Source organism: Oryzias latipes, chromosome 9 (assembly GCF_002234675.1).
Source record: "Oryzias latipes chromosome 9, ASM223467v1".
NCBI classification, from domain to species: Eukaryota; Metazoa; Chordata; class Actinopteri; order Beloniformes; family Adrianichthyidae; genus Oryzias; species Oryzias latipes.
In genome coordinates this window covers 12044029-12058270 of record NC_019867.2, presented here as the reverse complement: position 1 = coordinate 12058270, position 14242 = coordinate 12044029, and the positions used below count along the sequence as shown (strand labels likewise).

At 38.4% G+C, this 14242-nt stretch overlaps 3 protein-coding genes across 6 annotated transcripts; 2 read left to right on the top strand and 1 right to left on the bottom strand.

Annotated features, from left to right (window-relative positions):
* The first annotated feature begins 771 nt into the window (after positions 1–771).
* Positions 772–5251, top strand: LOC101158703 (rab5 GDP/GTP exchange factor). Of its 2 annotated transcripts, none has more exons than XM_023958414.1 (9): positions 772–1020; positions 1839–1995; positions 2085–2212; positions 3082–3233; positions 3353–3422; positions 3521–3656; positions 3743–3837; positions 3917–4173; positions 4254–5251. In XM_023958414.1, exons 2-9 carry the CDS (start codon positions 1850–1852, stop codon positions 4692–4694), a joined length of 1425 nt encoding a protein of 474 aa, XP_023814182.1. In that variant the 5' UTR covers positions 772–1020; positions 1839–1849; the 3' UTR covers positions 4695–5251. The 2 variants fall into 2 exon arrangements, with proteins under 2 accessions (XP_023814182.1, XP_023814181.1); XM_023958413.1 differs by having other exon boundaries at positions 773–1020; positions 1839–2007.
* A 1585-nt stretch (positions 5252–6836) lies between these two features.
* On the top strand, positions 6837–8603 carry psmd9 (proteasome 26S subunit, non-ATPase 9). 2 transcript variants are annotated; one of them, XM_020705884.2, is made up of 6 exons: positions 6837–7011; positions 7092–7188; positions 7443–7636; positions 7716–7817; positions 8006–8094; positions 8316–8603. In XM_020705884.2, exons 1-6 carry the CDS (start codon positions 6886–6888, stop codon positions 8341–8343), a joined length of 636 nt encoding a protein of 211 aa, XP_020561543.1. In that variant the 5' UTR covers positions 6837–6885; the 3' UTR covers positions 8344–8603. The 2 variants fall into 2 exon arrangements, with proteins under 2 accessions (XP_020561543.1, XP_004072399.1); XM_004072351.4 differs by having other exon boundaries at positions 6839–7011; positions 7089–7188.
* Positions 8604–8844: 241 nt separating this feature from the next.
* gtf2h3 (general transcription factor IIH subunit 3) lies at positions 8845–14223 on the bottom strand. 2 transcript variants are annotated; one of them, XM_020705883.2, is made up of 13 exons: positions 13990–14223; positions 13831–13914; positions 11432–11538; positions 11130–11272; positions 10828–10890; positions 10499–10528; positions 10382–10410; positions 10236–10310; positions 9916–9969; positions 9640–9708; positions 9429–9564; positions 9310–9346; positions 8845–9183 (listed from the first exon to the last, which is right to left on the bottom strand). In XM_020705883.2, exons 1-13 carry the CDS (start codon positions 13996–13998, stop codon positions 9114–9116), a joined length of 906 nt encoding a protein of 301 aa, XP_020561542.1. In that variant the 5' UTR covers positions 13999–14223; the 3' UTR covers positions 8845–9113. The 2 variants fall into 2 exon arrangements, with proteins under 2 accessions (XP_020561542.1, XP_004072398.1); XM_004072350.4 differs by having other exon boundaries at positions 13831–13910; positions 13989–14222.
* Positions 14224–14242: the final 19 nt, after the last annotated feature.

Here is a 14242-nt window from a genome sequence, read left to right as displayed (position 1 = left end):
CCCTCTTTTTACATGGGGGGGGGGGGGGGGGGGGGGGGGGGCTAAAAACTAGGAGGGGGAAAAAAGCTTTTTTATTCATTCACTCAAATATGAACCGTCATAGATCAAGCTGGATATAACGCTCCAAAGTCATTCTAGGTACAAGCTTTAGAATAAACGTTTTGACATTAAATGCAGAACCCAGTTTTGCCATGGCTCTGGAAATTTCACATGTGATGCGAGCATTCGTTTCTTATGTCGTGTATATATTTGCGCTGCCATAATGCATTTTTGACTCAATTAACAAGTGTACATTGGGCGTTACCAATATATATATATAAGTCAAACTTTTATTTCAGACTCAGGTGGTCCATAGGAAGAAAAGAGAATAAAATAAAACATAAGATACAAATACAGTATTTATAATAAAAAGTAAAAAGATATAACTTAAAAAGAGTATAATCGCTGTATCCAGTGTTTCCTTAGGGCAGAAGTGTAGCGGCATGAGCTTCTTTTGGGATCAGTCAGAGACATGATAATTGAGTTCTTAGATTTGTCCAGGCGTTCCATGAGGCTGTAAGTTAGCTTACGCATATATATATATATATATATATATATATATATATATATATATATATATATATATATATATATATATATATATATATATATATATATATATATTACGTCGTAAGTCAAGTGACGGCCAATCGAATAATATGTATCATGGGCACCATTGAGCAACATTAATTTTTATTTTGAAAGGATTCTTTCATCAGTCATTTCCGCGAAGAGCTACTACGTATTTCCTGTTCCTCATCCAGCTACGTGTCAAGCTTTCCACTTGTCTCGTGTTTTCCAACTAGATTTGTTTTTTAAATAACATTTTCACCAGTTTGTTTATCCACTCGAAGGGTAGAGGGCTGTCGCTTTCTTCATGGTAAATGTCGCGGGTTTAAGATAAGGGGAGGTAGAATTAATAAGGCAGTTACCATAAGTCACTGGAGTTCTGTGATGTTTTACCCGCTCTTTGACTGACAGGTAAGCACTTCTTTTTGATTTTAATTTTAAAACAGGCCTAGCTTTGTGCTTTTCCGTTCAACGTTTGTCAGATTTGATATTACTGTCGTATATATTTCTGCCCCCGGTTCTCTTGACTGACAGTCAGCTGATCGGGCTTTACATTGATTATCTAACAGAGTTTGACCTGTCATAAACTCGTTAAAATGTCTTTCCTTTAACTTAACAAAAAATAGACTGCAGACTGTCATTCTGACTTCCGCGTGTCTATGGATCTCATTTAAATAAATACATTGGTTTTTTGGGAAACAAAATTACAATAAAGAAGTACACATCTCAGTCACTGGGACCGTGTACAGTAAAGGACACTGTTTACAATTTATTTATCAAATCGAATCAATCTTTATTTATACAGCACTTTTACAACAACATATGTAACTCAAAGTGTTGTGCATAAAATACAAGGAAATTTAAAAACAAGATGACAAGACAAACATTCCAACCCCCCCCCCCCCCCAAACACACACACACACACACACACACACACACACACACACCCACACACACACACACACACACACACACACACAGACAGACACACATACGCACACCATGATAAAAAGTAATAAAATGATGGAATGTAGAGACCTGGGTTTGTCCTGAAGTGGGAACACGATATTTTGGGGACATGTCCACATCAGTGACCCCCCCACCCAAGTATTTAATCAAAAGTTTACAATAGCATTTTTAATTTCATGTTATCTTAATTGTTTGTAGCCATATGTCTTTGTAACTCGTGAAAATCTGTTGTTTTCTCACGTGGGTGGTTTGCATGAAAGGGAGATCTACAATGTGGACAGAAAAGCAAAGAGGGATCCATGTGACCCAGGAGGAGCTTCTCTGCAAAAACGCCTGTGGTTTCTATGGAAATCCTGCATGGAACGGCTTCTGCTCCAAGTGCTGGAGAGATGGATCTCGTTCTGCCAGCACCCCGAGGCAAGACGCTAGGTAGAGAATTGTGGTGCAATCTGAATAATTGAAGACAATTTGAAGCTTGAAATGTGTAACTCTAACATTTATTACAGACCAAGAGACGATGGCGCATCCCCGACATTCTCTAAATTTGAGGAGAAGAAGAACTTTGAAAAAAGTCGTCGCATAAACACAGTGAGAAGACTCTTCTGGGGCAGTTCGTCTCCTCCCAAACCTCAAGGTAACCTTTCAAGCAGTTTGACTTAACCGCCATCAAGTCTGAAATGTCACTTAGGATTAGATTCTTTAACACTTTTGGAAAATACAAAAAGGAAGTGTCCTGAATAACTAAAAATTTTAAAAGTCAAACCCACAACTATGTACAACAAGACAATTTGATCTTGTCAGGAAGAAATCAAAATGGTAACAATCTACAAGGTTCTCTTAAAAATTATGAAGGTTAACTGATAATAACTGTGTCTTTTACAAGCCTGCAAATGCTTTAGCACAATGTCCTGAGAAATAGTCCGGCTATATTGCTAGAATCATTGAAAACAATTTGTAACTGCAGATAAGTAAACTGCCCAAATAATTTTGCCAAATTTCATTTCCAGCCATAGTTCACACATTTTCCCCAAGGTCTTGTATTGTTTTGAGTTTTAGAACTGCCTGCTTAGTCTTTTCCAGCAGTCTTGACCAGTCCACCTCACAGTGGTTTAAAATAATATTTTGTGTTTATGATGGATCCCAAGCATTTTTATTTGTTTTGTTTATGTGTTTGAGAACCATCGATCAGCTCATTTGCTGTGCTTCAGTTTGCCTTACATGCTTTGGGCCTAAATTGAAATACTTGACACATCTTCAGGTCAGGACACCAAAAATATGACGATTAATCAGCAGCTGCCTCCTTCCCTTTACAAACAGATAAATATGGATTTAGCTGACTTGTTGTTGTTTTTTAATAAGGAAAGGATTTCGTCTCTGAGGTGGCTGTTAAAGGAAATGAACTATCTCAAAAGTTTTCCAAAATTAACTAAACTATTTGGTGTCTTTTTTCAGATATCAGTCTGTTGATAAACACAGGATGATGTCCTTTGTCTGTCTCTGTAGAGTCCTCAGAAAGTCATACAAAGATGTTACAAGCCTACCAGAGCCTTGAACCTGGTGACTTCCCTGGTTTCCTAAAGATCTTGCGCAGCCCGCCATCCCAGCGTCTGCAGTCCCGCTGCACAGCTTTCCTGAACACAATGAAGGCTTACCATGTAATTATATGCAGGAATGTTCCCACTTCACTGGAATATGACTAATCCTGAAGACAGATTGCTTTGTTGATTTATAAGTAGATTATAGAAATCCACAACAATTCTTGTTGTCTTCAAAGGATCTGCCGGTACAGAAACAGTCGGACCTTGTGCAGGACTTCTACCAATCTTTTGCTGAGCACTTTAGAAGTGAGTACAAAGCAGTTTTTCATGTTTTTTCCTGTCAGGTGTTCTCGAAATCCAAAGGTCCAACAGGAACTCTGATGGATCGACTTTTTTATTTTAAGGTTTTCCTGAAGCTCAGGTCACTGAGATAATGGAGCATGTAGAGAAGCTGATAATGACACGACTGCACAAATGGGTGTTCTGCCATGACAGCTGTGACGATGAACAGAAGGACTTGGCTCTCCAAAGACGGATACGGTAGCTCTTCTTTTTTTATTTGAGTCCCTTGTTCTGTTTCTGCTCCAAACCGCTAATCTGAGTTGTGATTTTTCCACACATCGCAGCTCCTTAAACTGGATCACGGCACAAATGTTGAGTGTTCCTTTTCCAAATGAGAAGATTCCAGTCACAGGAGACCCCTTCTTGACTGCAATAACAGGTTAACTTCTGCTTTGCACTGTAAAAAAAATGCACATAAAACATTAGAAGAAAAGCAAAATAATATTTTTTTTTAACAGCCATAATTGAAATGGATGCCAAAAGAGCCCCGCAGGACAAACTTGCATGCGTATCCAAATGCTGTCAGCACATCTTTGAGGCGCTCGCTGTGTCCAGCAGTGAGCCCGCTAATGCTGATGACTTCTTGTCCGGCCTGGTCTATGTGCTGCTCAAAGCCAATCCGCCCCGCCTGCACTCCAACATGCAGTACATGATTCGCTTTGGGCTCCCTCACAGTCTCATGGCAGGAGAGACCGGCTACTACTTCACCAACCTGGTAAGTGAGCTTTGACGTTTCTAACGGAAAAGCTGCGTTTGGATTGATTTTTGCCTTCTTTTTTTCCCCCCCTTCTTTAGTCATGTGCAGTGGCCTTCATTGAGAAGCTGGATGGACCAGCTCTCAACCTGAGCCCTGAAGATTTTGAAAGCTACATGAGGGGTCAGCGTGCGCCCTCCATAGCAGCAAAGAGGCATCACGTTGCCAGAGACACACAGAGTCTGTTGGAAGAGCTGCAAGGCAGACACCAGAAACTTCACCAAGGAGTAGATGATCTCAGTGTGCAGCTCCAGAACTGGGTTCAAGATGTTCATTGTCAGATTGACCAAGCAACCGCCCAGTTTACCAAAGCTCAGGTGGAGATAACCGCACAAGCTGAGGTCTCACAGCTGGCTTCAGTATCAGATCAGGGTCAACACAGCGAAGGTGATGATGAAGACCACTCAGCGTCGGTGCTTCAGGATCATCATGGAGCTCCAGAAGATGAAAGACTGTCTTACCAGAACCTCCACAAAAACTAGGAATAGAACTAAGCTTTCAGGAGAAACTTTATTTATCTAACAAATTTGCACACGCACTAACTAACTCCAGAAGGATCCATTAAAGGCACCTGACATTTCTCTGTATTATTTCTGAACATATTTGGATTTGTAATGACTTTAACATTAATTTGCACTAATGTTTTAACATGAAGACAGGGAAATCCTGCCGGTATAGTTACATTAGTAACTTGTAATGAAGTTACACTGAACACTCGGGGAAGGTTAATGGGGGGATGACACTTAAGGGTGCCTACTTCATAATGGTGTTTTCTGTGTTCACTGTGAATATACTCTAATGTTGCAAAATAACAGATTGAAATGTGAAATTAATTTTGTGATCACTACAAGTGACGGTTGTGATTATGCTACAGCTGTATGATCTTTTTTTTTTTCTTTGCAGATCAGAGACACAGTTTCTTATTTTTCCCATTTGTAAAAGTTGGTTACAGCATATGAAGTTTATGAACATTAAATAAATGTATCTTAATCGATATTCGTATGAACTAAGAAATTAAAGATTATATTTGTTGATTGAATGTTTTATGCCTTTATTTTGAAACTTTTATGTATGTGAGACTTTATCAACAGATAAAACATTAGAATGTTGTGGGCAGAAAATGTTTTATCTGGCCTCTAATGGAATGAAAGATTCCTAAGGAAAATGAAACTATGTATGTTTTTTTTAAACAAAGATCTGAAGTGAAGAGATGCTTTGTCACATAGTATGAAATCAGTTATCTTTAATGCCAGAAAGTCAAAAGATAATCAGACATTTTTGTATGAATTTAATAGTATTTCTATTCTGGAAGAGTGGATGAAAGTTGTGGATATCTAGAAATGCTGTAATGAGGAACTTCAGACTTTTAATGTATTTATCTGTTGTAGAGCAGCATCAGATTCACTAAAGGAAACTAATGGAGGCTGGTTTTGAGGCTGATTTTGTGCTGGAGCAGTTTTGGTAAAGTTGTCAATGTCAAAATATGCACAAGATAATTCCCTTACAGATTTTTCTTATCAGCAAATAAAATAAAAGTCTCCTCCATGGTAGCTTTAACATTGATTAAGAATATCATTCTTACATGATGCAATTACATTTAATTTAATCAATGAAAACCTTTTATTATAATTAATTTACCCTACTAATGGGCATTAGAATGAAAGTTCAGGGCATTGACTTGCAGATATTTAAAAAAAAAAAACAGTGGAATTTATCTTTTGGGGATTTAATGGAATTGTAGTCACTGTGCAAAAACAAAACCACCCCCCCTCCACGCACACACAAACACACACATTTGTCCCTTTTATGATATTTTTAAAGATGTGTCCGTTCTGCCAACATCATTTGAATGCACAGTTTTCACAGCCATCCTCTTAATCCTAGAAACCCACAAAATCTGGAAGCGGTAGAAAGAAACAACATTGAAATCTTACGGTCACTTTTGATGTTTAATATTAAAGAGATACTGAGTAGACAGTGAGGAACAACACATCTATAAACATGAATTACTGCTTTGTTTTTTTTATTTTTTTATTTACCAAGGCTGTGTCCCACCAAGGTGGGGTAGCCTAGACAAGGCACACAATTTTAGCTCCCTCTGTCTCTTCCCCAAACCCTCCTCCTTCAGTGTGTGTGTGTGTATGTGCGTGTGACTGGTCTGAGGCCTGGTCTAAGCCACACCACACTGCACCAGGGTCAGCTGCACACTCCAGTGTGGGCACCTCCACAGCAGGGCCTCAGCCAAGGCTGGTTTCCCCTTGCCGCTTCATCCCAAGACCAGACCTCTACCACACCCATCCATTCATCCATACACAAGCTCTCTCCACCCATCCCTGTCCTGAGCAGCCTCTCTCCCTTGCACCACAGTCATCCCTCTTGCATTCAACGCTCTTCTTACACCCTCAGTCCATCCCATTAGCCGGCATTAATCATAATTTATATTAAAAAACAGGATACCAGCACTTAAAAGCCACATCGCAGATGTCATGTCAGAATCAGGTAGTTACATTTTTTTAAATTCCCAATTTTCTCATGTCGAAAAGAAATAAAAAAAATAAAATGTTTACCCTCCCAACCAAAAGGTGGCGGTAATGCATCAATCTGTCAACAGCGTTCAATAACAAAGACGTGCGTCACAAACCGGAAGTCCAGAGCTAATAGCCATCAGCAGAAATGAAGATGACAGAAGAAAACTCTCTTGAAAGGTTAAATGTAACGATGGATGATGTGAACGCTATGATTAAAAAAAAAGAAGAAATTGAGGAGCAGATAAAGGCGTACTATGATGTCTTAGAGGACGTAAGTTGGACACAAAGTTACATAAACTCTTTGGGTTTCGAGTTTCCAAAATCAATCATTCTATCGGTTTTTTATAGCAGGGGGTTGGAGTTGAGGGTCCACTGGTTGACGCTGAGGGTTACCCACGAGCGGATGTGAATTTATACCAAATCAGGACGGCGAGACACAACATATCATGTAAGCATAAGATTTTTGAAACACATTTTATTGAGCTTGTTGTGTATAGAAAATAAATATAACATTCAACAATCCGACGAAGATCATGATCCTGTATAGCTTGAACCAAAAGTTCAAAACTTATAGTCAATAAGAATTTTAAACAGCAAAGACTCTTTAGTTTAACTATTTATTTTTGCTGTATTTTTTTTTCTTCATTTCCCCCCTTTTTTGTTAAACTTTTATGGCAACAGACGTTATTTCTTTGTTTTCAGGTCTGCAAAACGACCATAAGGCCATCATGGCAGAGATAGAGGAAGCCCTGCACAAGCTGCACGCTCGAGAGAAGGCCAAGCGAGAACAGGACCAAGCAGAAGCCACAGAGGAGCCCATGGAGCAGCAGGTCACCCTGCCTCCTCCTTTTGCACAAGTGGACACCGTGACTGAAGGTTCACCTGCCTCTGCAGCGGTTAGTGAATTTTAGCTTATTTTGTATTCTCAAAGAAACTATTTATACTACTTTAGATATCTTTTTTTTCCCTTAAAAGGGCCTCAAAGTTGGAGATGAAGTCATTGAGTTTGGCTCTGTAAACACCAAGAACTTTCAGAACCTCCAGAATATTGCATCTGTCGTGCAACACAGTGAAGGGGTAAGTTTAGATGTTGTCCTGCAGGTTTATATTGAATATATTAACATTTCTATTTTTCTTCTAATAAGTCTGTTTTGTTGCCACAATGTATTTTGCTTTCAAATTAAAACATTTTTCTTAACAAATTTCTGTTAATTCCATAAGAATTTAACTAAAATGGGAATCTCTTCATCGCGTTTCTGTTGCAGAAAGCTCTGCGTGTCACGGTTGTAAGGGCTGGCCAAAAGGTTCAGGTGAATCTCACCCCACAGCGATGGTCCGGCAGAGGTCTGCTGGGGTAAGTAAAAAGCATCTTCACTGTTACAAGCCCTTGTTTGGATCAGTTCTTGTAGAACCAGCTTGATCTAAATTTAAAAGGGGCTAAAAAACAGCCATTTTATGAAATGAAATACTGGTAAACCAATCCTTTACCATACTTTCTTATTGCTGTTTTTGATTTTTTTTGAATAGCTACACCTAAAGTCAAAACCTGTTCATGTTTCTCTTTTCATTTTTTAGATGCAACATTGTTCCTGTCCAGAGATAAACTACACAACTTACATTCTGGAACTTTTCCCCCACTTTCCTTTTTGAGTGATTTCCCAATGACTTTGTATACAAGAGCAGAATATGGGACAATAAAGAACACTTGAGATTAAATATTTGGCAGACAGTTTTCTGCATTTGCAAAAGTTGGGACTGTTAGTTTTCCCTTCTGCATAACAAAAATAGATTTAGATTTTTCTATATTCTTCATCTTGGTTGAAATTAGTGACTGACTTTAGGATACAGTGATTAAAGAAAAAATAAAATAAGGAAAAATATCTAAAACAAAATGCAAATGCTTTGCAATAATCTGAAATTGTTTGATTGAATTTGGCTTGTTTTTTTCATTAGATTTTTCACCCCTTTTCATGTAATGGGAAGAACTTTTTTGTGTTTGCAGTGTTAAAAATGTCATCTAAAATAATAAAAAAAGACAAAATTGCAACCTGTGTTCTATAGATTCCACACAATAATGCTTTTGAGACAATCAAGAAAAACGAAATTTTAATTCAAATAAAATTATAGATTTTATTTATTGAATCAAAAAGTACAGTTTTTTCAATTTACAAGTAACAACTAAGATATGGGCTGAAAAATATTTAACTTAGCATGTTCCTAAGTCGTCTGTGACATTGGTATGAATGACAGGTGAAAAGTCTGTCTTGACATGTTTGCATTTTCCAGCCCGTTTAAAATTTCAACAAATCTAAAACTACAAAAGTTTTTTTAAGTGACGACAAAGAAGTGGTCTGAATAACATTGGAGGGGCAATCATGCAGGCATCTTGAGTTTCTTCTTTTTAGGTTTGACCATCTGTGGCAGTTGGATTTTAAAGGCAGTCCTGAAACAACACAAAACGAGACTGAACAGTCTAAATGCACAAAGTTCAATTGGTGCTAAATGTCCCATTTACTGGCAGTACAATTTAAAAGCCGGATTTGGTAGCTTGGAAATGAAAAACACTTACTCGCATGTTGTGCAGATCGGGCTGAAGTTACAAAATACTTCAAGAAGAGATGAGAATGAAGTGTCAGTATACGGGGAATTTGTTGCTGAGACCTCATAGTGTGGCAGTAAATCACTCACTTGAAAGACAAACAGAGCATACATAACCAATTTCGATGAGATTACGGTGGCAGAAGCACGCTGCTCTGTAATCTACATGCGCAGGGGGTGGCAATACTAGCTGGGAACGCTGCTCTGAGTCTGGGAGGAACACCCACTGGGAATAAAACACAAAAGTATGGACCTTAAATCACATGTGCTGCACCAAAGCAATGCGAAAATTCACTCTTACCAAAAGATACTGAGTCAAAGCTAATTTTTGAGGTATCTTCAAGTACAGGCCTCCAGTTATATCACAAGCCTAGAAAACGAAACAAAAACCTCTTTTCAGCTCTGGTAGCGGAAATGCTGTACAACTGAAGAACAAGGAGGCAAAACTCGGTCCTCCTGAATGTTGTTGTAACCCACATCAGCTGGCAGTAATCCGTTCAAAAATGATCAATCCTCTTTGTGCTGTAAACGGTGACACTAAGCTCTAAATGAACATGTCGGAAAAAAAAAAAAGTACCTGCTGAAGAAGCCCTGAGTCTGAGTCCAAAACACAGGCATCTATCAGGATGTTCTGTTTCAAAAAGAAGACAAAAATTCCTTTATGATGACTTTATACACAAACGCACACATACACACAAGGCCATTCACACCAGATCAAAGCCCACAGTGGCATGTAGTTAAAACAAAAAAAAGTTCTATCATATCTGGTTTTACAGCGTGACGTCAAAGTCTTTATATTAAAGTTGTCACTGACGTATTTGACAGTACGTTTATTTAACAAAAACAGTGCATATTGAGTGGAGATTAAAACACGTGAACCTGATTTCTCCAAGTTACCTGCTTTTGTGCAGCAAAAATGACATTCATGAAGTTCATGTATTGAAGAGCGCAGTCCTCAGCTGCTTTGATCACCTGTCCAAGACAGGAGATGAGCTCAGGGTCTGACGTTGTCAGAAACACTCACAAATGACTTTAGGACTTACCAGTATTCTTGATTTAATCTCCTGTCCAACTAAAAACACAAATAAACGCAACTTATTTTGTAAGGGAATAAAACAACAAGTTCAAGTCAATACCTAGTCCAAAATGAGTAACATTACCGTCAAGTTCTTTTGAGACCCTGTAAATATCTGTATTCATTAGCATTAAGGAAAATGTATCAAACAGCTCACATTAACATTTGTTACTTTATAAAATAGGAAGATCCAACCGGCTTCTTTTCATCAGGGAAACAAAAATTGGGCAATTCTTAGGGAAAAAACACAAGTTTCCACCTGTTTTTCAAATAAGCAGCAAAAGTATGTTAGTATTTTTAGCCCTTTTACACTTCATCCCATATATGATGTGACCACAGAGGTATTATAAAATAAACTGTTGGTGTGGATTTGTTTTTTAGAACGACAACAAACAGAATAGATTGTAAGGATACAGCAGAGAGCTTTGGCAAGAGATCCGGCCAACAGAGTATCCGTGGAATTGCCCCTCACTTCAGCTATAAAGAATTACAAGCATTGATTAAATAAAATACTCAAACCACACTTTTAATTATTATTTTGACTATAACAACACATTTTCAGCAAAGAAAGCTTTGTCTGCTTATCATTTAACCCTTAGATGACCCCAACCTTGCATTGACGTGTTCTCCCTACCATGACAAAAGTGGATAAAGGTGGAAAGATTTCATGTAATCCATGGACACAAGGGTTAAAAAGAAGAATGCGTGTAATTTACTTTTTGACAGGACATTTCGGATCTCTTCAGCAATGGCACTGTTGGCTACGGCCAGGAGCTCGTACTTCCCGTCTCTGCTGGAGGATGTGTCCTCTGCAGCTCCGCCCCCTCCTCCCAAACTCTTACTGGGATACAGGAAGTGACTGAATGGACAGAGATCAAACAGAAGCCATAAAAGCAGCAGAACATTAACCAGTCGGTACTTTATCTGTGGAAACTAAAACGATTTCAATAAAACAAACATTTCAGTTTTAGTGAAACTATTAGCTTGCACTAAATATATGTTAAAAACAGAAAGTTACCTGTCTTGGCAGTGGCTGGCAATAACAGCCAGTTTGTTTGTTCTGGTCAAAGCCATGTGGGAGTTTCCCATCACCATGACTCCATCCAGGCACTTGGACAGAGTGAACTGGACAATGAGAGAAAACAGTTTTTTCTCCAATATATATTGTCGAATTTCAAATATTGTGGATCCAATACATTAAAAAGGTCATGAGGGCTTCCTTTAGCCCTACTTCAGTTAATAGTCCGATTTTTAACTTTGTTAGGCCATTCTGGCTTTTAACAAAGCCATCTGTGGCATTTATCAATTTATACTTTCAACAGAAATAAATTAGGATATAATGCATCAAAACAATAGATGTAGAATAAATAAAAACCACATACTTAGCGGTTTTAAAATTCTTCTTTAGTGAAGTTAGTTTAAGGTGTTATTAGTCACCATGAAAACATACAGTGGGGCAAAAAAGTATTTAGTCAGCCACCAAGCTCTACCACAAAAAAAAATGAGAGGCCTGTAATTTTCTTCATAGGGAAAACCTCAACTACGAGAAACTTCTTCCTCTTTCGGCTTTTCCCATCAGGGATCGCCACAGCGAACAAGTCGCATGGTAAACTTGGCAATGTTTTACGCCGGATGCCCTTCCTGACGCAATCTTCTCAACGCAACCGGGCTTGGGACCGGCACAGAAGTAGAGAAGGAAACAGGGAGCAGCCCGGATTTGAACCCTGGTTTCACGGACGGAAGGCGCCGCAAACCAGCACGAGCTAAACCGGCTCCTTCACCTACGAGAAACAATAAGAGAAAAGAAAAATCCAGAAAATCACTGTCTGATTTTTTTTTAACAATTTATTTATAAATTATGGTGGAAAATAAGTACCGGTTTGTGGTTAATAAAGAAAGTTCAACTCAATACTTATTGTATTCTTATTATTTACCCTTTGTTGGCAATGACAGGCATCAAACGTTTTCTGTAAGTCTTCAGAAGGTTTTCACAAACTGTTGCTGGTATTTTTGGCCCATTCCTTCATGCAGATCTCCTCTAGAGCAGTCATGTTTTGGGGCTGTCGCTGGGTGACACAGACTTGCAACTCCCTCCAAAGATTTTCTATGGGATTGAGATCCGGAGACTGTAACGGCCACTGCAGGAACTTGAAATGCATCTTATGAAGCCACTCCTTCATTATTCGGGCAGTGTGTTTGAGACTGTTGTCACTCTGAAAAACGCATCTCTCTCCGTGTCATTCACGAGGTCCCCCTGTGTGGTTCTGGGATTTCTGCTCACTGTTTTTGTGATTACTTTGACAACACGGGATGAGATCTTGCAGGGAGCCCCAGATGGGGGGAGATTATCAGTGCATGGTAATGTATGTCTCCCATTTCCTAATAATGGCTCCCACAGTTGTTTTCTTCTCACCAAGCTGCTTACCTATTGCAGATTCAGTCTTCCCAGGCTTGTGCAGGTCAACAATTTGGTTTCTGGTGTCCTTAGACAGCTCTTTGGTCTTGGCCATAGTGGAGTTTTGAGTGTGACTGCTTTACGTTGTCGACAGGTGTCTTTTATAGAGATAACGAGTTCAAACAGGTGCCATTACTACAGGTAACGAGTGGAGGACAGAGGATCCTCTTACAGTAGAACCAGAAATCCTGCTTGTTTGTAGGTGACCAAATACTTATCCACCATAATTTACAAAAAGAAAATTCTTTAAAAATTAGACATTGTGATGTTCTGGTTGTTGTTTTTTTTTCTTTTCGTTTTGACTCTCATAGTTTAGGTATGATGAAAACTACATGAAAATATGATGAAAATTACAGGCCTCTCATCATCTTTTTAAGTGGGAGAACTTGCACGATTGGTGGCTGACTAAATAGTTCTTTGCCCCACTGCATACTAGGTACACAATAAACCTGAAGTTTATTTAGAAAGTGACATTTCCAGACTGATGCTACAATCTCAATCTCTGGGTTGCTCATCAGATTTATCCCTATAATTATGAATACATAAATATCAACTGTTAGTTTAATGAAATTTCACATTTAAAATACCGTGCTTCAGAAATCAAGATGAAAATTGAAGCACCATTGAAGTGATCTAATCCTTTGAAAAAGGAAAAGATCAATTTGGATGTGGTCAGCTGTACTCAAACGTATGTATAACTATAAACAATATTTTTCAAAAGTTGTCAACGAGAATAAACACATCCTGACTTTAGTGTGGTTGTTTATTATTTAAAAAGGCATCAATCAAAATTACGTTTAATTCTTAATTATTCCAATTTTTGTTTTCGTAAATTCTGCGTTTCTCTTTTTTTTAATTGATGGATTAGATCTATATTTTATGTGTTGTCCTTTACTTTCACTTTTATGCTTTTCATGTAGTAGATTATTTATGGGGTGGAAAAGAGAAAGAAGTGATGGAACCTCTGGTTCACGCTGAGCTTGCTGGCCCCACCAGATCGGATTCACGTCCACCACGATGACCAGCAAGTTCACTTCATCTTCTGCAAAACACGCGACGCGAGTGGAAGTGAGCAAAAGGAAAAACAAAAAACAAAAGTAATGTGAAAACCAAGACATACCTGATGCCATCACGAAATGTCATGAATTCAAGAATCAGAACTTAGTGGGTCTCCGGGCTTTAACTATTTTCCTTCCTCCATTCATTAAATTATACACCAGCTTACACTTACTGAAAAAGTTTTACACTCTTTTTTTTTTTGTTGCTAATATGAAAAAAAGTGCTAAAATAAAAACGAGATCCTCCGTCTTACCGTTGGCGCATACTTAGTGCGCAGCTTCTTCTTCTATTACTTTACAAAAAGCCAATCTCACT

What these genes read in the sequence shown, in the direction of transcription:
- gtf2h3 (XM_020705883.2), bottom strand. An exon ending in TCTTGCCAAAGCTCTCTGCT is followed by an intron (nt 10,529 to 10,827) that starts GTATCCTTACAA and finishes TAATGAATACAG; the next exon opens with ATATTTACAGGGTCTCAAAA. An exon ending in AGATTAAATCAAGAATACTG is followed by an intron (nt 10,311 to 10,381) that starts GTAAGTCCTAAA and finishes TGTCTTGGACAG; the next exon opens with GTGATCAAAGCAGCTGAGGA.
- LOC101158703 (XM_023958413.1), top strand. Translation starts at nt 1,850, where the DNA reads ATGTGGACAGAAAAGCAAAGAGGGATCCATGTGACCCAGGAGGAGCTT. An exon ending in TTTTGCTGAGCACTTTAGAA is followed by an intron (nt 3,423 to 3,520) that starts GTGAGTACAAAG and finishes TTTTATTTTAAG; the next exon opens with GTTTTCCTGAAGCTCAGGTC. An exon ending in GCTCTCCAAAGACGGATACG is followed by an intron (nt 3,657 to 3,742) that starts GTAGCTCTTCTT and finishes CACACATCGCAG; the next exon opens with CTCCTTAAACTGGATCACGG.
- psmd9 (XM_004072351.4), top strand. Translation starts at nt 6,886, where the DNA reads ATGAAGATGACAGAAGAAAACTCTCTTGAAAGGTTAAATGTAACGATG. An exon ending in ACTATGATGTCTTAGAGGAC is followed by an intron (nt 7,012 to 7,088) that starts GTAAGTTGGACA and finishes GGTTTTTTATAG; the next exon opens with CAGGGGGTTGGAGTTGAGGG. An exon ending in TCGTGCAACACAGTGAAGGG is followed by an intron (nt 7,818 to 8,005) that starts GTAAGTTTAGAT and finishes TTTCTGTTGCAG; the next exon opens with AAAGCTCTGCGTGTCACGGT.